This window comes from Cryptotermes secundus, unplaced genomic scaffold (assembly GCF_002891405.2).
Source record: "Cryptotermes secundus unplaced genomic scaffold, Csec_1.0 scaffold818, whole genome shotgun sequence".
In the NCBI taxonomy this organism is placed as follows: domain Eukaryota; kingdom Metazoa; phylum Arthropoda; class Insecta; order Blattodea; family Kalotermitidae; genus Cryptotermes; species Cryptotermes secundus.
In genome coordinates this window covers 192,066-213,671 of record NW_019744129.1, presented here as the reverse complement: position 1 = coordinate 213,671, position 21,606 = coordinate 192,066, and the positions used below count along the sequence as shown (strand labels likewise).

Sequence of the window (21,606 nt, the reverse complement as noted above, 5' to 3'; positions counted from 1 at the left end):
TCCTTCATCACTTTGTTTTTTCACAAAACTGTAAACACTTACCACGATTCCTATACTTTGCCTGTGTATTACTTTAGGTCCCCCTATTTTATTTAGAAGCCGGGGTAGGGTAGTCAGTATAGCGACGGGCTATGGGCTGGATGACTGAGGGGTCAGAGTTCGAATCCAGGTAAGGTCAAGAATTTTCCCTTCTCCACGTCGTCTATGCCGGCTCTGGGGCCCACCCAGCCTCCTACCCAATGGATACCAGGGACTCTATTCCTGGGGGGAAAGCGGCTGGGGCGTGAAGGTGACCACTCACCTCCAGCTAGTGCCGAGGTCAAGAAAATGTGGATCTATACATCCACTCCCCAATATGCCTTCATGGAGCAATGTTTAATTAGTTATGCACAGGGGCAACTTTACCTTACCCTCTATTTTCTTTACACCTCTGCCCTCGTCTTGAATTTCGTTCACACCAAGTATGAAGGAAACCGACAGGCATAATTATAAACTGGCTAATGTTACTGAAATGGAATTCAACACCTGATACTAGCTCAGTCACACCATTCCAGACACTACGCTCCACTTAACCCACCTGTTACTCCCTTGCTCATGTCTCACCCGAACCACATACTCGTACACACGCAGTTTGTCTTTCGGTCGTGAAACGAGTGGAATGTTCAAGCTGTCGGTTTCTTTTTAGCTGGGAACAAGTACTGTGAGTCTCTGTGTTTTAACGTTTTGCATTTTCGTAGACTCAAATTTGTAACAATATATATGTAAATTATTTTTATATAGTTTCTGATGCAAAGTGTTAGAATACAAGTCGCTTAGTTAGAAAGCACGGGTGGTAGTGGTTGTTCCAGTGGCTACAGTAGCAATGTTCACAAAATAGTTTCTGATGCAATTTCTTTAAAAACCATCTGTCTAAAGAAAAACTATGCAGACTGTATTCCTGGCACAGTAGACTGTCCTCTCCTCTATCAGCCCTAAGACTTCCAAGGACATACGGCCAACAGTGTGGTATCAACCTTTGTTTGAAGCGGACCGCGTATCTGAGCTCCGTCAGAAATATGTTAAGCAGAGCAACATGTCAATGTGCAATTCCCTGCAAAACTTGGAAAATCCGCTAACAGAAACATACAGTTTGTTGATGGAAGTGTGGGGTGATGAATGTCTACCTCATTCTTGAGTTTTTGAGTGGTTCAAAAGATTTAACGAGGAAAGAGGAGAGATCGAAGACGATTTGCATCCTGGTCGGCCTTGCACATCAAAAACAGATGCTAACATTGAAAAAGGCGGTGAAACTGCTAAAAAATTATTGCCTGAGCATTCGAGCAGTTCCTGAATTAGCTAACATTGATAAAGAGTAAGATTTGAGGCTTTCACGGCGGTGACTATGAAGAAAGCAGTCGTCTGCTTGACCGTGTCTCACGGTGTTGTCGCTTGCAGATTTACTTATACTTCTTCAACCCTGAAGATGGGGGTGATACGTTCCTCCGAAACGTCGGTTAACACCACATATACACGGTGCCAAATCCCAGAAGACTGCTTTCTTCATTGATAAAGAGTGTTTGGCAGATTTTACATGAACATTTTAACATGAAAAAAGTGTGCTCGACAATGTTGCCGAGAATCCCCATTCCTAATCAAAAGGAAACTCGAATGAACATTTGTGCTGACATCTTTCAAAACATTGAAAATGATCCAAACTTTTTAGGATGTAATAACTTGTGATGAATCATGGTTTTTTTTTCAGTATGACCCAGAAACTATGCATCGGAAGAGTCACCAAGGAAAAAAAACAAAACACGGAAGAGCAAGTCAAATTTCAAAGCAATGACGATGGCCTTTTTTCGATACCCCGAGGGATCGTTCACATTGAATGGGTGCCTGAAGGTCAGACTGTTAACCATGTCTACTACAATCCTTCAATAATGGATGAGAAGAAAAAGACCTGAAATGTGGAAGGGCTCATGAATTCTTCATGACAACGCGCCAGCACACAACGCACTGTCTGTCAAGACGTTTCTGGCGAAGCACACGATCTCCGTGTTGGAGCATGCACCCTACTCTTCTGACTTAGCTCCGTGTGACTTTTTTTATTTCCAAAGATCAAGTCTGCAATAAAAGGAACCTGTTTCGAGTCCACAGCTGCAGTGAAGGCAAAGGCGAAGTGAAGAAGCTATCAGAAAAAGACCTGCAGCATTGCTTCCAACAGTGGAAAATTCGCATGGAGCTATTTCCATTGTGATTAGCTGATACAGATTTTAGAGCATCAGCCCGGTTATTTTATAACCGGTCCACGTACATGTCCTGAATGCAAAATCTTTACCGTGTGCTGGTACTAGCGTCTCATTCAGAATACTTCGAGAGTCACAAGAAATTCTGGAAAAAATTAATCACACCAAGTTAAATGATTCTTCTACTGTTGCGTGTGTACTCGTTGTGGCAGAAATGTGTTTACCTAGCTGTTGCGTAGCAAGAGCCTGTGAATACGTTAACCTAGCCGTTGAGTAGCACAGATCAGGAGGCACACAGACAGTAAGGTGATCTCATAAACAGCCTTTTATTTTTAGCTTACTTTTCTAATTTTTTAAAAACTGAAAGGTGGCGCATGAGATCGCCTTGTCTCTGCCCCTACGGATCTCCCCCCCCCCAAATCAACTTATGAATGTCTGAACCAATCTTTATGCAACTTGATATGTATATCACGGCTACCGAGTCCATCTCAACGGCGTACTTCATAAGTTCATCCCATCAGTCTGTGTATCCCCCTATCACTGCGAGGCAATGGCTCAGTAAAAACGTTCCCGCTGCAACGAATACACGCAACAATAGAATTGTTAGACGTGTCATTTTCTATATGGTCCGCGTCGTATCCAAGGAGAGTCTGTGTATCCCTAATTTTTGTACTTGGTTGAGGCACTATGCTACAAGCCGGAAGGTCGTGGAATTGAATCCCGATGAGGTCACTGGATTTTTTCAATTTGCCTAATCCTTTCAGCCACACTATGACCCTGGGGTTGACTCAGCCTCTAACAGAAATGAGTATCAGGAATATTTTGGGGGGTAAAGGGAGGCTGGCGCGTAGGGCTGACAACCTTAATGTCATCTATGAGCCGATTGTCTAGAAAATGTGGGAACCTCAACATCTGACAACCCTATGGGTCTCCATGGCCCGTTACAGGGATACCTTTATTTTTTTACTTACCGCCGAAGAATTGGTCTCAAGGCTACCAGAGCCGTCAGACAGTAAAATATGGTCACGAGTTCTGTTGGACGCGGAACAATGAATCTCTGTGCCGGCGAGGGTCAGCAGCAATTTACTTGACTGGACTGTGTATCCCCATATCTTTGTCAGGCAATGGCTCGGTAAACACGTTCCCGCTGCAACGAATAATTTTTGGAGTGTCGTTTTTTATGTGCAAACTTTAGCGGACAAAGAGTGTCACGTGGTCAGCGCAACCAATCCCCTTACTAACTTTGCTGATAAGTGGCAGTTGCTCGGGCGGGAGTGTTTGCTTGAGGACTAAAACCGCAGATTTTTGTTTTGTTTTTTGTCGTTTTTTATTCGGTCCGTGTCATATCAAAGGAAAGGGGGTGATTAGTTCTTACCAGAACTTCTAGTTTCAAAATATGGAATGTAGGATAAAAGTAATCCTTGCATATGCTTATTTAATTTAGTGTGATGCCCAATGCCCATGTGAAACTGGGTTTTCAAGATACTATAACATGACACCTGAAAGGCGGAATAGTGGAACCAGAAGAAATGGGAGAGAGCTGAAGGCTTCCGGAGCCATCAGAAGGTAAACTGGGGTCAGGGATCCCATGAGGCTCAGGACCAAGAATCACTGTCCTGATGAGGAACAGCAGCAATTTAGTAGTCAAGTCAGCCAGTCATGCCTAGGAGTTGCCATCATAATTTAGATGCGAGATGGTAACCAGCTGGCAACAACATAAGCATGAGAGGAGAGGAATCTACACTGTTGGGAACCGTTGCCTAGCAACACCTAATGAAGACATAGTAGATTTCATGGGTGCTGCAGTACAGTGATTTGTAGAGGGTGTAATTCCATGAAACTATTATAGTTACCTGTAGTTAGGAGTGATAAGTGCGCAATAAATTTAATTACCAAGTCAAACCCTGTGTCTAGTCAATAAATTGTGACAATACGTTGCCAGAGAATAAAATAATGGTTGTTGCACTTACAAGAAACCATTCCTTTAGAATGACTCCGAATATTTAGGAAATTTACTATTTCTCTGAATAATAATATCTACTACAATGCAGAAAATAGCTTCAGTATTAATTTTCTAGAACTTACTGACCAACAGTTCCAATTTAATTCCTTTCACACAAGGATTTCTAAGGTTTGGTTTGCAGTTCTATTATTTTTAGGGTAGACTGAAAACACTGGTCTATTGTGGAGGGCTACTCTAGAAGTCAGGTCATGCAGAAAAGCAATATATATCTCACATGCATGCATGCACACACTCTCTCTCAATTTTCTGATATGATTCATCAGCATTTACCTCCCACTGTTTTTGTTCCAGTAATTCCTTTTCATTGTTGAGTTGTGTATCAGAGGGCGGAAACCCAGGCGAACAGGAGGTGGCATCAAAGGAGGGCCAGAACCATGAAGATTTCCACGATCCCTCCAATCTCCCTCTCCTCTTCCCCCAGGAGGATGATTGTTATAACCACGGTTGCGAATTGGAGGCATATCCAGGCCCATTAATTGTAATAACTCCACAGGGTACGTGTGCTCAAAGGAACTTCGACTGTAGCAGTTACTTGGTACAACACGGTTCTGCTGATTATTATTATTATTATTTGTGTCTAAGTAGCTGTTGTGATGGCGGTGTTGCTGCTGCTGTTGTCGTCCAACAAAATGCACTACCATAGGAGGTGAGAACATTGCATGATACATTGCCTTTCAATCAGGTCTGTTCTCAACTGAACACAATGTGGGCTAAGTGCAGAAAGTATGAAGAGAACACATAAACAGAGTAAGACACTACCCTGTCTTTGGCATAAGTGTTCTCCAGGAGTAGCTTCCTTTCTCTGTATTACAACTGCTACAAGTTTCTTGCCTCAGTATATATAATGCTGGATCTTGATCCTTTGTATGATGAATCACTTTATGTACTTCACATGCAAAGGAAACAAAATTAAATATAAGTATTGAATACTTGGCACTATGAATAATGGTTGTTTTCAGTTCTTATATAACCAGTTCAGAAGAAACTGGTTTACTTGATGATTTACTTGTGCTGTAAATACTAATAAACCTGTAGTTTCTGTTGGAATATTCTAAAATTCAGGGCTGAATCCTATATTTGAGTGAATGTCAAAAAGCATTCCTCTGTCGTATTTCTGTTGTGGTTACTACTGCCTGTAACATTTATTCCGCTACCCGTATATATCACAGCCTTTATACAATGAAGACTGAAGTTATGGACCACTATTTCTTGATATGGCAAAGTTAATTTGAAGAATTCTTCATATATCCTGCAAAATATGCAAATATTAACAACAGGATAGTAGAAGTAAACAGTTACTTATGACTATTTCTTTTATTATTACAGGCCTACTGCATTCAGCAGACGTATACAGTCATTGTTTCCTGATTAAACATAACTTCAAAACTAATCAAGTAACATAACAAGTAGTCTACATACACAAAAATACAATGAACAGAATAAACACAACTGATTTCAAACCAATTATGTACTAATGTCTTTAAAAAAACAATATTGATTAAAACTACCAATGACCATTCAATACACACCCACTGATTAAAAATCAGAGAACTTCAATGCCTATATGAGATATGAGGTCTCATGGCAGTCAGTAACAAAATTACAGTCTTCTGGGATGTGATGTATGTGGCTTTTTACAATAGATGGGTACCAATGTACTGGAGGAACCTGCTTCATCCAGCTGCATCCCTGAAGACGGAGGCAGCAGGCTTCTTCAAAATGATGGTATCCATCTACCAACCTATACCGCATCTGATCCCAGAAGGGAGCAATTTTCCACCGCCCACTACTTAAGCCTAACATAATCACGTAAAACATAACCCAAAAACTACTTAAAAATATCAAAAATTGAAAACAATTCTAAAAAAAAAAAAAATCGGTCGATATACCACTATAAATACATTTTACAGCAACTGAATGTAAATTTTGGTCTCACCATGAAGTAGCCTGTAGTCGTTTCGTACGGTTACTAAAACGGTGATGGGAAGTACACCAATGCAGGAACAACTATTGCAGGAACGTTCAGTCAATACCTCATTATATATTATATTCACGTTTCCATGATTTAGTACAAATAATTTTAACCGGACTTGGCCGGTTTAATGCTATTTATTTGCAATCTAAATTCAACTGACAAAACAGCCACATTCTCGTGCAAGGAACTGACATGTTCGATTGATGTCGAAATCCAGAACACGTGTTTCTGACAGAAATAGAAGTTCTTTACATGCTGTCATTCATAACTTACCTCTTACTCGTTCTTGTTCCTAACTGACGCCATGTTCAGCTGTTTAAGTGACCAGAAGACAAATGAAATGATCACAGCGAGATTCAGTTGCTCTCGGACCTCTCGGATACTTCGCTAAGTTAGCAGAGGCAGAGATTAAGCTTACAGTTTTATTGGATGTGGCGCCATGTAGTTTGACGTAGAGCAGGGGTGAGTAAGGTATGTAGGTAAAGATCCGTGATAGGTACCGGGATTTTGGAGGCAAATGTACGGGATCTAGTGAACTAGTGAAGTAGTGAACGTTGTGTAAAAAACGGCCCAGGGGCTGTGATCTGTAAGTATCGTAACCGGTCGTAACTGTGGTTAGCTACTTAAGCTGGGCAGTTGGGTGTGGTTGGGTGTGCACGTGTGAAATGACTCCAAGTTGTATCAGCCTGACTATAAACCTTGATGTGGGCTGTCGGGGCCAGTCGGGGCCGGCGGGGCTAAGTAGAATATTGATGTACCTTTCGTCACCTTCAACCATTGATCCCATTAAAAAAATTGGACAAACAGAATCCGACAACAGTACCTGTGAACCGATTTGTGAGCGTTTGATTCACATCATGTATTTGACATTCAAGATTCTCGCAAAAAGCGACGACGACGAAGAAGAAGAAACTACGTAACTTAAAGCTCGTATACCATCACTGTAGTATCAATAAGCTGATTTCACAGTTGTTTTGTGATAATGTAGAGTTAAGACAAACATTTTCAAATCATACCTCTTGGTATGGTTGATTTATTTGACGATTCGTAAGATATTCAATCGAGAAGCAAACAGGAAACTGACATGTTCAAGTTCAAGAGCTTGAAGAGTGTGGTCTTCTGGGTTGTAACGGCGCGTAGTCCGGAACCGGAAGAAGCCTGCCTTGGAGGAACGTATTATTATTATTATTATTATTAGAGGGGGTGGGTTTCCCCATGCACCGCGACCAGTTTGATCTATTGTACGTCCCCCTGTGATATTCTACCAGTCTCTATACCCTACCGGTACTGGTGCGTGCCAGCGAGTTCGCCCTCTACTGGCTCAGCGGTATGTAGATGCTTCCCCCATCTACCAGAGGCGTTAGAGACTACTGTTGGGCGGGAAATGTCCTTCAATTTGGCTCAGAGGTCTCCTTGAGACATGAGGTTCTTTTACGTGCCGTAAAGCCACAACACGGGACCCACGGCTTAAAGTCCCTCCCGGAGGACTTGTTCCCTGAATTTTTCCACCCTTAAAAATTCCACGACCTCCGCCGGATTTGAACCCGCATACCTTGAGTCATGAGGTGGGAACGTTACCCCTAGACTACAGAGGCCGCTTATCGGAATGTATGTCCTCCGTCTGCAGGTCGAAGAGTAATCCAAACATCAGCCAAAAGTTGGCTCACTTTGCTGCCTCTTTCTTTTTTCAGGTCTTGTTTTTTTTTACGATGAACCCTGCCAGTGGAAGTGATATGTTCCTCCAATTGTGAGGCTGTCACAAAATCATTTAGTATTACAATTTGGAAGACCACGCTATTCATAGTCATCACTATGAAAACTCCAAATCTATTATCATGTTCTGCATCTTGTACCAGTGCCTATACTAACATGATGATAGTGAGAATGAGGGAATAACACTAACACAATCCTGAAATATTTATTATAAGATTTTTGAGAAGTAAAATCTCCTCTTCATAAATTAAGCAGTTAGATCCCTTTACTGGCCTTAAAATGTCTTCATGATCCCCCTTTAGTCTATACCTAATGTTAATAATATTGGCATCCTTAAAAACTGTACTTTATATTTGGTTATTACAAGCAGTAGTATTTTTGGTTAAAAAGAAAGTGCTGATGAAAATATTCAAGAACTAAAAAAAAAAATGGGCAATGGAGAACATTTTATAACTCTTTCCACAGTAATTCATATTTAAAGAGATCTTTCAAAATCATATTTTTAGAGCTGAGACTAAGATTGGAGATCTTTGAAAACCATTTTTAGAGCTGAGACTCAGATTGCTTATCAGGTACATTTTATAATGAAATATGCATGAGATAAGTCTGTAATCCACATATTCTGTTCACTTGTTTTCTCCAATCACATTGTACAGGTATTATAGACCAATATCACTGTTAATAATCTTCTCCAACACATTTGAAAAAGCGATGTATAACAGGATAAAGCACAGCACTTACATACAAATAATCTAATTTCATCTGCTCAGTTTGGATTTAAAGAAAATATAAGTATAGAAACTGCAATCTATGCCCTAACTAATCATATATTAGAAACTTTGGAATGATGCCATCATTCATTAGGAATTTTCTGTGATTTGACAAAGGCTTTTGATTATGTGGTTCATGACATCCTTTTGAGCAAGTTGGCAGCATATGGACTTGGTGGTAAAACTTTAACATGGTTGAAGTCATATTTGGGAAACAGAAGGCAAAGAGTGGAACTGTATACTAATGGGAATGAAAAATGTTGTTCAGGATGGGAGATTGTTGAATATGGAGTGCCGCAGGGCTCGATTTTGGGTCCCTTGCTGTTTCTTTTATATATCAATGACATTCAATACTGATAATAAGTTATTGTTGTATGCAGACGATACAAGCATATTAGTATCAGGCATTGATCTTGATGAAATCCAAGTAAGGTCTAACATCGTGTTGAATTCTTTAAGCCATTGGTTTGCATGTAATGGCCTGTCTCTAAATCCGAAAAAACTAAAGTGTTAAAATTTGATACAATTAATCGAGATAATATGTCTGTACATGTAAGTTTAATGATGAGATATTGCATGAGGAAACCCATGTTAAATTCTTGGGCATTGAAATTGATAAGACCCTGAATTGGAGGGCACAGATTGAATTGATGCTGTCTAGATTGGGCAAGGCATGCTTTGCAATAAGAAACATGAAATTGTATAGCAATATTGAAACACTAAGGATGATTTACCACACATACTTTCATTCAATTATGAGATATGGGATAGTATTTTGGGGCTAAGAAGATTTTTCTTTTACAAAAGAAGGCCATCAGGATAATGATGGGAATGAAACCCAGAGAATCATGTAGAACAGTTTTTAAAAAACTAAAAATTCTGACATTGGCCTCTCAATATATTTTCTCTCTAATGATACTAATGATAAACAATTTGGGGTATTATACTTTTAATCATACAATTCATGGTAAATCAACAAGACAAGTTAGAAACCTACATGTTCCTCAGTCACATCTAACAAAGAGTCAAAAAGGGGTCTATTGTATGAGTGTAAAACTTTTTAATAGTTTGCCTGATTTTTTTAATTGAGTTAGTACACAATAAAAAACAGTTTATTGGGAAACTAAAGGATGTATTGCTTCAAAACCCTTCTTATACTGTTGAGGAATTCTTGCTTTTCTGTCAAGACCTACAGCTAAGGAAAAGATGTGTCTGACAGTGCATACTTCACTAAACACTATGTCCTTGGCTGTGCTTATATATACTTGCTGCAATTTGTATTGCCTTTTAACTATTGTATGTGTTTTTGACAAATATGGATTATATATGCTAGTGATTTTATTTGTGAATGTATAAGTGTCCAATGTTTTGTTTGCTTGTTGACATGTTTTATATTCGGTGCCGGTGGCACATTTATGAATATTTTAAAGAAACACAAATGTATATGTATGTATGTATGAAGTTCTTACCTTTGTTGACCAGTTCATGGCACCGTACTTCACGGCAATCTATGCACTACTGGCTATGAGGCGGATATGAATTTTGCTGATGAATCACTATGCCTGTTGATCAGTAATGTTTGGAACGAAGTAGTTACAATTTACAGATCATAGGTGGTGTTGAAAATGATGTCCCTCTACATGTAAACATTCCGAGCACCAGCATAGTTCTGATTTGCTGCTTGAAGCTGTTCTATGGGAATATTCATGATTTCCCTATGAATACTTTTTTAGTTCGTCCATTCTAAGATTACTGTTGTAAATTTTGTCCTTCAAAAAACACCAAAAGAAAAAATTACAAGGAATGAGATTGGGTGAATGTGCTGGCCAAATACCACTGCTCATAATTCTGTCCAAGAAGACATCAGACAAAGCGTGCATAGATAAATCAGCCGTGTGGGCAGTAGTTAAATCTTGCTGAAATCAGCCATAAAGTCCTCCATATTTTGTTAACTCTGGATATAACTGCCACAGAATGACATGTACATATCTTTCACAATCATTTCGTTAGAAAACACAGGTCCAACAATCCTTGCACTTAGAACACACCAGATACCGACTTTCACTGGATGAAGCAGGACTTCGTGGGTTAGATGTGGATTCTGTGAACTCCAGTAGTGCTTATTTTGTGTATTTATGTTTCCCTTCATGTGAAACCATGCTCCATCAGAAAAGAACGTTAACTGCGGATTGATCTCACCTTTGACAACAGACTGTAGAAACCAACTGAGAAAACGAAGCCTGCTACCTGGATTGCGTGGATTACTGTTACGCTAGAATAGTCCGTTGCATAGGAAACAACAATCGCTCTATTGTAGTTCTAACAGGTCTCCACGGTTATAACAGAGGGTTCGTTGCATAGCAGCAACCGAGGTTATAAAGCGGGGTTGAATGCATTCGCACAGTTAGTCTGTTATAAGCCACCGAAGAAAGCAGTCCAGTATTGGCCGAGACATTGTGTAAGCAGTGATTGTAACACTGCAAGTGGTAATGATTGTAAAGTGTGTAAGGTGAGCGACTGGAATAAATCTGCTATATCAAATACCACGGCGTAAACTTATTTGTAGTGTGACACACAAAACACGCTACAATACTTTAACACTCCAGTCTCTTGAGCTAGACATTTCAGTGATTTTCTAGTTGCATGTTCATGTCTGGCTCCTATGTCATCTAACTTCTCCTCAGTAAGCATTTGGCAATTATGTTTTTGTTTCTTGTCTATTAAGCATCCCATTGATCTACATTTATTCACCAAATTGTGAATTGTCTGCTGGAAACTCTTTTGTCATGAAATTTACGTCAAAATGTTTGCCAACACTTTCTAGCAGATACAGGGTGTTTCACGACTTTAGGGCATAACTGCAGGAGGTAATTTCCTAGGTCTTTATGATCAAAAAAGTTCATATAAACATGTGTCCGATTTTGGACGGTTACGGAGTTATGACCATTTTTTCATTGCTGTACATGCCCTCGTGTGAACTGCGTCTTGTGAGCTGGCGGGTTGCTATCTTTAGCCAGCTACAGACAGAGTGTTCTCGTTATCTTGACACTTGAGAGCTACGTAAGGCAGGGTGGGTTGGTATGTCCGGTGCGATTCACAACTGAGCGGTAGCCTGTGTTGCGGCCGGTGGTGGCATTTTTGAAAATCAGCTTTAAGCACCAGTAAATTCAAATTAAAGGTAATTTCACGAAGTTAACTTTACATTCATACTTTAAATGTATCATGTATTATGCTGGTTTATTATTTTGTTCCATTTATTGTCAGTAATTGTTACCTTCTATTCTGAGTTTAAAACGGTCATAACTCCGTAACCGTCCAAAATCGGACACATGTTTATATGAACTTTTTGATCACAAAGACCTAGGAAATCACTCCTGCAGTTATGCCCTAAAGTCGTGAAACACCCTGTATATATTACACATAGGTGTCATACAGAAATACAGGTTACTCTAAAATATACTTCACCATGACATAACACACTGCTCACTGATTGCAACTGAGAACAAACAGATAATGGAGCTGATAACTGCCACCCACTGCTGACAAATCAAACAAATTCCTATGCATGACTCACTGATTGCAACTGAGAACAAACAGATAATGGAGCTGATAACTCAAACAAATTCCCATGCATGAACTGCACTGCTCGCCATGAAACATAAAGATGTCAAGTGATCCACAAAGTTAATAATTTCCCTTAATTACAAATGTTATTGGCCCTCAGGCATATTGATTCATCAGCAAAATTCGTATGCTACTTGCAGCTGGTGGTCACCGTGAACTGGTCAAGAATGGTAAGAACTTCCTGGTATAATAAAAATGCTGTGCATATAACATGTTTCAGAACAGATACCTCAAGAAGGTAGATCTGATAATGGCTCAGCTGTATGTATTTTTATCTGCCTAACATCACTGACGATACGTACATTCAATAACTGAGAGTAATACTTCTACCTATTCAAAATGCTGTGGGAATCTGCAAGCAGATCACCATTCTCATCCTTCACTAAATTACTTCTAGGCTGGTAACCCCTCTTAAATTCAAATGTTCTTGTTCTCTTTGTTACAAGCTCTTTAACTCTGTCTGTCAGATATTCTGCATTTTATTCCTGAAATGCGTGCTGGCTTCACGTCTTGTATTGTTCAGATTATCCCCATTTATTTCAGTTTGATCCTGTTATCACTGAATTTGGCTTGTTTCCTTTGATCTAATACTTCTGAGCATTTTTAATTGAACCATGCCTTATGCATCTTCAATTCATAACAGACTAGACTCTCTTTGGCTGAAATTTTTATATTCTAATAGTTTCTCAAGCTCTATTAATATCCACTGCAGTGTCTTAAGATTTCGACACGATACTGCTCTTTACGCTTTACCTCGTTTAATTCCTTGAGACTGAACCTCTCCATATGAAATCTGTACATTGTTTGCTTACTCACTATCAGCCTCTCCCTAACTTTTGCCACCACCAGATAGTGGTATTACAATCCGCTGCCCCAAACGACTGGACATCAAGTATGCCTGAATGCCATCTCCTATCTATCAAAATATGATCAGTTTGATTGTGAGTTTTTGCAAGTATTTTTATGAATGTTACAGTGTGGGAACTTGCAGATTTTTTAATGTGGCAAAGGTTACTCCTGTAATTTCATTATCATTACTAATTTCACATAAACTCTCATCCCCAATTGTTGGTTTGAAAATGTCTTCCCTCCCTACTTTGGCATTGAAATTTCCTAACAAATTTTTATGTGATAGTTATGGAATTTATTGAATACATGTTCTAGTTCCTTGCAGAAGCTGTCTTCCATATCATTTATTTTATCCTCTGCTGGGACATGAATGTTCAGAACGATATCACACCAGCAACCTCATAGTATTATGTACAACATCCCATCACTAACGACTCTACTGCTGATATGACACTTATGTACAAAAAATCCTGTTATGTATTTCATGATTCTCATTCCCCTTTCCATAGGAAAATGTATATTCACCTGCTGGTTTGGTGCCACCTCTGTCCCATCTGACCACCTCATGAGCAAACCTGACCTATACAGACTTCTTACATTCCAAATACCTAATCTCGTGTCCATTTTCCTTAGCTTAGGTCATTTATCCAAAGAATCTGTCCAGGTCTGAGGCCCTTTGTGACATTTCGTAACAAGCAAGGAGTTGTCAGTCCCACACCCAACCCCCAAGCTGGAGGACCACACCTTGTTGGCCGTTCATGACTGCCTGTTCTATACATTCGCAGCTGCCCTCCATGTCTGGAGGCTGTCTCCTTCATCTGCAACCTGAGGATGTGCCATGCTGTTGTGGCAGGGAACCCACATAACTGGATAAGTGCTAATACTGAAATTTTATGTGTAAGTGATGTTATTCAGTGCAGGAATTCTATTTTTTCAGGAAGTTTATAATAAATGAACCCCCTCAACAAAAGTTTAATCATGTAATATAATTATGGAAGGCCAAGTAGTGGAAGAAGCTGCTGAAATGCAGAGTGCTTCATACCTGTGAATGCATATGTCAATTTTTGGCACTAACTTCACTGACAAGCGGTGGTCACCTCAATATAGTTTGCTTGCGGACTATAGCCATGGAGGTTTTTTTTATTAGGTACACCAAAGAGACTAATGACATCTGGGGCAAATGTGTTGTGATGCCAAGAAGGCAGAATAATCACTACGTGAAGGTTTTGCCTGAAAAACATACTGTGGGCCTAAAACAGGCCTATATGAAGAGATGGAGAAAATGGTTATGTTCGTGGTGGAGAATTTACCTACAAACTTTATCTGTAAAGTAAAAATTACTTCTTCAATGTTTCTATGGGAAGGGGGGATGTCATATATTATTATAGTAAGTACAGTATTTAGTCTTTCTTTCCCGTCAGAAACAGCAATGCCATTAAGTACAGACTTGGGTAAAGATTGCAAGTGCATTCAGTTAATTTCTTTCCACATCTCTTTGAATCCTTTCAAAGAAATGCATACTGTAGTTAGTATATCATGATGCTTGTTCAAAACATTTTGTGGATTTGAGGTTCTCACAGCAATTGTTATGGAAAGTTCTATCTTCTAGGATATAACACTGTAGTTTGTTGAAGGTGAAACTGATGTTTTGGAAGAGACTTGTTTCTTTGAAACACTGGTTGACTTCCAATGGGCTACATGGTGTTATATCACAGAAGAAAGAACTCTTCTGCACACCTTATTGTTGAAACATACATTTCAGAAAAATAAAGTATGTGTAATATTTAAATAAGTGTAGTGCTGTAAATTAGCACAACAGTATCATCAGAAAATGTTCATGATAAATTAAATAATGGTATTAAATAAGTATAGTGGAAGGCAAAGTAAATCATGGTATTCAAATGAATGTATATATAATAATCAGCACCACAGCATAAGCAAAAGGAGGTAAGGATACTGAATTATGAAACCATAAATTACAACCAAATATCTCCATGTTGAACCAAAAGTAATACAGAACACTTCCATTTTGAAACAAAAGAGAGAGTATTTCTTTTATACAACACATATATAATTAGCAAATACTATCAGTTAAGTGATGCCAACCCTGAAAGGAGTTAATTTTTAAACCATTTCTAAGGTTAAGGAAGAAAAATAAGTACTGCAGTGGCAAAATATGTAGACAAACTGAAAAAAAAAAAATTTCAATAAGTGGTATAATGCAAAGTAAATACAGAAGTTTTGCAGAACTGATATATCAGAAAGTGTTACAAAAAATAAATTTCAATTGAATTTTTAAAAGGTAATGTAAGAAAAGGCAACACATTTTTTAATGGTGTAATTATGCCCTAAATAAGCAAACTGATTTGATTCAAATTAAATGTCTACCCTGTCCCCAAAATAAAATTTATATTCTGTGTACTTCCATCATTCTCATCAGAAACAAGACTACGATATATTTGTATTGAACAAATACAATGAAATATCACACTACTGAACTTTGCTTATCCAAGTCACTGTTTAATACCCAAATGGAACCCAAAACATATCCAAGAAAACTGAAACATTCCAAACGAAAAGTGACCAGAAAAGATTACTGTTGAAGTTTCATATGCAAAGGTGCCAAGAAAGCCAGTGCAGTTCAATGTCCTGTCACATTTTCATTCCGTGTAACAGTGAGCCTGTTAAGAAGTACGAATAATGTCAACAACCTCATCAAAACCCTGTAATTGGTCATTCATGCAACAAATTTCCCTTGGAGTACAATAAAGTAAATTATAAAATTAAACCTAATTGCTTAGAATTAAAGGCATTTCCTATATTTAAGGTATCAGTTTAATGTGGTATTTAGCACATGTAATGAACATTAGCTTCTTGAAAACGGAAGAGCAGCATTTAAATTTAAACAGTATACAATAAAAATGAATGGAATCTTCCCACAAATCTCATTTATACTTCTGCGGTATAAAAATACTATACAATTATTTATTCATCATGTGATATACAAGCGCATGTGTGGAGATGCGTGCATACACCAACATAGGGAAGGTGCGAGGGGATAATGCTCACTGTTCCATATAAAGATATTATGGAAAAATGGCATAGATGCCAAAATATATCTTGAAAACAGTTACACTATTCATATTACCATTAATTGGGTTCAGTTCCATTCTAATATTGTCAGTTTTGTAGTACTAACAACATTTTAAAATATCAACGAGGGCTGTTGATAAAATGTTGACTTGGATAACCAGAATTCTTTTATAAACCACCCACGCCAAATTAATTAAAAGAGTGAAATTAACAAAATCCAATCCATCAACTCATGTTCTTACCAATCAAAGATTATATTATAATAAACAGATACACAGAAATAAACATTTACAACTGAAGTTTCAGTAATTTTAACCTTACTCTTATGGATGGTAATGTGTCAAAAAGACTTTGTGGTAAGACCCTTGTAAAAGTAGACATACTCAACTGATTTTCCAATTCCATGTAACAAAGCCAATCTTTCTAACATATTCATTAAAAGCTACCAGTCGTAAACTGTAGCCTAACTGCAGCCTGGCTTCCTGCATTGCAGCCACTTATGGAAGTGTGGAGTTGTTACTGTTTGTTTTTAGCGTTGCTTGGCAGCATGTGCTAAGATATGCATTAGTCTTGCTGCAGTTGTCTGGTAGATCTTCTGTTCTCCTCCTCTCCGGGGTCGGTTTCCGGTTCCGGTGGGTAGCGATTGTCCTGCCTCATCCTGCTTTTACTGCAGCAGCTACTTACTGGCATGCTGGCTGATTTGATTCGTTTCCATGCAGGCCGGGTCAGATGTCGCCCCTCGCTGGCCCGGGTTGTTCCATCGTGTCGTGCCGCTCCCGCGACGCTCCGCGAACCAGTCACCGCCCATTTGCTCAGTATGGCTGTGGATCAGAGTACATGTATCTTAGTTGGAGTACAATTAGTGTGTCAAGAGGCATATATTAAGCAACTCTGTATGATGATGCTGATTCTGTTTGTTTGCATGGTGTTGATGTGAGCAATGTTGCCAATACTTCAGAAGCCCATGCTGCCTTAATCTTCAACGTTTAAGTAAGCAGGATGAATGAGTGTTCATGTATATAGGATTTGGACAAACTAACCCACAGGAGATAGGTGATGGTACCCAGTCTGGGCCAACAGGAATAGCAGATAGGAAATGTTGGGGGACAGGGGAACAACAGCTCCTTTATAGGCCACTGACTGCACCAACAATCAGCAACTGGTAATCCCATGCAGTCATACATCCAAGTGCTCTGCAAGCACAATGTTGCTTCACTTCCTCTGACCCATCTCACCAATGCAGATGGCCCTGCATTCCCATGGGACTTTGTAGACTCCTGTGGCTTTCAGACCCAGCCTGACAAGCCTCAGAATGCTGTGCTTTTGGCAGGGGCAATAACTGCTTAGTAATGCAGTAATGTATGCTTGCCACACATATACATGAATATTCCCTCATGTCCTAATGGTTTATTACAAGTTCTTTGGAAGCTCATCGTAGTACCAAGATATTTCACCTCACCTGAGAGAACTGCCCTCCCTGTGATGGGCCCGGGTAGAAAGCCGAGCGATCTCCCTGATACGTAGAATCTTGAGAGAGGAGTCCATCCATCTGTGACTGATACTCGCCCACCATATAGCTGTCCTGAGACAGTTCAGGCTGGGAAAGACCAGGCTGAGATAAACTGAATCCAGGCTGAGACATGCTCTGTAACGAAAACAGGAGGAAAATAAATGCATAGCTCAACCTCACATTCTCTTGCTGGATCTGAGGTTTTCACAGCAGCTGCTGCAAAGAGTTCTATTTTCTGGGATATAACACTATGTAGTCCAGTGCAAGCCAATCAATATTTCAGAGGAACACTTCCTCTTGATTTTCTGGGCTGAAAACTAACAAAGCAAAACACCAACATGGAGGAAGATGGAAGCAACATGTTCCTCTGAAACACTGGTTGACTTTCACTGGATTACACCACTATTATATCCCAGAAGATAGAACTTTTCACATTTCCTTGTGTTGTAGAACTATAACATATTACGGACATAATGAAATTACATGCAGATCATTCAAATGTTTACTTTAAAACAATGCAGATGAATCCCTTTTAAGACCACAAGATACAATTCACATTGTAAAACTTATTTAGGGTTGTGAAAATATTAAGCTTTGTTATTTCTGTTGGTTCGGTAATAAAAGAGTAAGTAAAGGTATATCTGTAACAGGCTCTGGAGGCCCACAGGGTTATGAGATGTTGAGGTTCCCACATTTTACAGACAATTGGCTCATAGATGGCAGCAAGGCTGTCAGCCCTACGTGCTGGCCACCCTTTACCCCCAAGAATATTCCTGGTACTCATTTCTGTTAGAGGCTGAGTTGACCCCAGGGTCATAGTACGGCTGGAAGGATTAGGTCAATCGGAAAAAAAAAACCCAATGACCTCATTGGGACTTGAACCTGCGACCTTCTGGCTTGTAGCATAGTGCCTCAATCAACTACACTACATCAGCATATACAAGAAGCACTATATTTATAAAGGTAAAAAGGTAAAGTTGTCCCTGTGCTTAATTCATTAAGCACTATGCTATGAAGACATATGGGGGAGTGGATGTATAGATCCACATTTTCTTGACCTCAGCACTAGATGGAGGCGAATGGTCAACTTCACGCCCCACATGTTGAATATAAGTGCACATAATATACGTGGTAGAGTCATTAAGTTCGTGGAATGTGGTTTTATCGCATCATATTACAAGGTATTCACATACACTTACGCAGATCCACATCGGCCCTCAAAATAGTTGCCGTTGGCCACTATGAAAGTGTGCCAACGTTGATATAGCTGTCAAAAACACTGCTGAAACATATTGACGGTAAATTCCTGTATGACGCTTTGCGGTCATTCCACAGACTTATTGACTGTGGTAGTGTATCTTTCAATGCAAAAGTACTGTTTTCCATTTGTTTCCCCTACAGCCTTTTATTTTCCAGGATGTAATATCCTGACTGTAACAGGCCATGGAGGCCCACAGGGTTGTGAGACATAAAAGCTTCTAGACCACTGGCTCACAGATGGCAGTGAGGGTGTCAACCTTACATACTGGCTGCCCTTTACCCCCAGGGAGATTCTTGGTACTCACAACCTCACTGCCATCTGTGAGCTGGTTGTCTAGAAAATGTGGAAGCCTCAATGTCTCACAGCCCCATGGGCCTCCATGGCCTGTTACAAGGATAGCTTCTTCAATATCCTACCTGACTTCTTTTAATACACAAACCACTTCTTGCAATAAACCACACCATCCACCCGCATGCGCACACAGAGCATCACATTCCAGAAGGCAGTCAACCTTATAGTCACAATCATGAGATATCTATATGCACCTTCAACCTGCTTCTTGTGGGTTTCAATATAAATAAATATAAAGGTAAAAAGTTTCCCACTTTGCCTGTGTATCATGCCACGAAGCATACAGAGGGGGCAGAAGTAAAGATCCATGCCTCCCTAACCTCAGTATTAGATGGGGGTGAGTGGTCAGCTTCAAATGTTCCACTGTTTTACTCCCGAGAAGAGATCATACTACACAGTTAGGGGACCTACAATATCAGCATGCTCATCTTGTGTGTCATAATGTAAAGAATATGTAGCACTGCAGCACTCTTACCTGAGACATTCCCTGTGTGAGTGGACTGTATGGTTGAGTGGCATCTTGACTGTTTTGTCCAGGCATCAAGTTATTCTTAACTGGATTACTGCGATTATTCTTGACCTTACTGCGAGTTGCAGCACGATTTCGCTGGTTCTGACGTGCTAAATCAAACAATATTAGAATTTAATATGTTTTTAAGTATAATACTGAAGTGTTACCATAGATAAATACTAAAGCTGTGTAAATACTGGTACATAAATCTATTACAGCACACTTTAGTCTGTCCTGGACAGTGTCTGTAAAATGTATAAGCAGAGAAATTTATACTTTTCTCACAATTTATAGAGGGACAAAGCTGCTACCTATGCTGTGGCAAGCAATGAATTACACTTCTTTTTAGTGGGTTATTTTACAACAGTGTCAGTACTAAGACCATATAGCATTGGATGATTAGATGATTTATGAACTGGAATGCATTTGGAAGGAAGTGGTCATGGTCCAACTAAGGTTCTATTCTAGCATTTTGAGAGGGGCTGAGGAAAACTATAGAAACCTAAGCTGGGTTAGCTGGTGTCCTGGCTGAGATTCAACCTGAGCACCACCCCAATGTAGGGCTCAAGGATCACCACTAGGCCAAACTATTGGGTGAATTTCACCTGGGTTTGCAGGAAGTATGAACCCTGGAATGCATTCAAACCCACTAAGATTTGTTCTACCCCATTGGCAGCTACTCAATAATGGAATGGGTCTGATAAATTATGAGAAACAGACAGCCTATGATATGTTACTCTGTCAGCTGTCTTTGTTTATTGGTTTAAAGAAAAAATAAATTTTCAGCAAATATGGAATTGGCCTGCAATAGCACTGCATGATTAAGGACCGCATCTTTTAGGCTTTACTGCTGGGCAAAAAGTGGTTAGACTTAAGATATCGATCACTTCTGTCAATCAGTGATCAGCAAAGATGAGACTGTATGTTTACACACAGAAACAAGACTGTCAGAAGCGGTGGTGGAATCGTGGACTTTGATGTATGTGGAAAAAAATATGTCTTTCCAAAAGTGAAGTCTGTAGCATATACGCTCCCACTTCAGAAGTGTATTCTTTTGTTCCACTATGAAATACAACTGTACACAGTATTACATATAATCAACATTTTATATTGAATGCAGAAAACAGCAACTTAATGAAGTCTAACAAAGATTGCTCTTTCACATCATATATCTACTGTGCTTAAATTCAAGCAATTCCGGAGATCTCCGGATAGGTCCGGAGATAGGGGCTAGCTCTGTCTATTGGACCCAACTGAGTAGGTTTTACCTGAAGACGGGGACAGATTCCAGTTCTCGAAACGTTGTTTTTTAATAGAAACTAGACTGTTTTTTAGAATAGACAAGATGATGGATAATGTCCAGCAAAGTATTAATTGTAACAATTTACCATCATCACAAACTTTTAGATCTTATTTGATTACATACAACCTATCATGAACCCCTTACCTTGCAATGCCTGCTGATGTTGATTATAAAAGCGGGGTGGGACGTGTGCCATATTCATAAACATCCCAACAGGAACAGGAAGATTGGACAGTGCAGCCTGTGCTCTCTCTGGTGAGATGTAACTGATCGGATCATGAGTCCGGGCATACAGATCCACTGCAACACCTCCACTATCTATGTGAGGGCAAGTAAAGCTTGCAAATTACTATTAGGAAACCTTCAGGCTAAAGGAGAAATATTTAAGAATTTTCAGG

General features: G+C 39.4%; 2 protein-coding genes and 1 long non-coding RNA gene across 3 annotated transcripts in view; 1 reads left to right on the top strand and 2 right to left on the bottom strand.

Moving 5' to 3' along the window:
• LOC111874541 (poly(A) RNA polymerase gld-2 homolog A) overlaps positions 1-7,440 on the bottom strand; it is a 48,649-nt gene extending 41,209 nt beyond the window's left edge. Inside the window, exons 1-2 of the mRNA XM_023870118.2 lie at positions 6,497-7,440; positions 4,519-5,134 (exon numbers count right to left, since the gene is read on the bottom strand). Of these exons, the coding sequence (XP_023725886.1) occupies positions 4,519-4,916 (398 nt within the window). The 5' untranslated portion in view covers positions 4,917-5,134; positions 6,497-7,440. The remainder of the gene's footprint in view (positions 1-4,518; positions 5,135-6,496) is intronic.
• Positions 6,727-15,248, top strand: LOC117283102. The gene is made up of 2 exons (XR_004514119.1): positions 6,727-6,809; positions 13,965-15,248. It is a non-coding gene; the product is annotated as an uncharacterized LOC117283102 (long non-coding RNA).
• LOC111874539 (regulator of nonsense transcripts 1) overlaps positions 15,156-21,606 on the bottom strand; it is a 43,243-nt gene continuing 36,792 nt past the window's right edge. The window contains 4 exon segments of the mRNA XM_023870117.2: positions 15,156-17,093; positions 17,732-17,917; positions 19,870-20,015; positions 21,353-21,526. Coding sequence (XP_023725885.1) covers positions 17,085-17,093; positions 17,732-17,917; positions 19,870-20,015; positions 21,353-21,526 — 515 coding nt within the window. The 3' untranslated portion in view covers positions 15,156-17,084.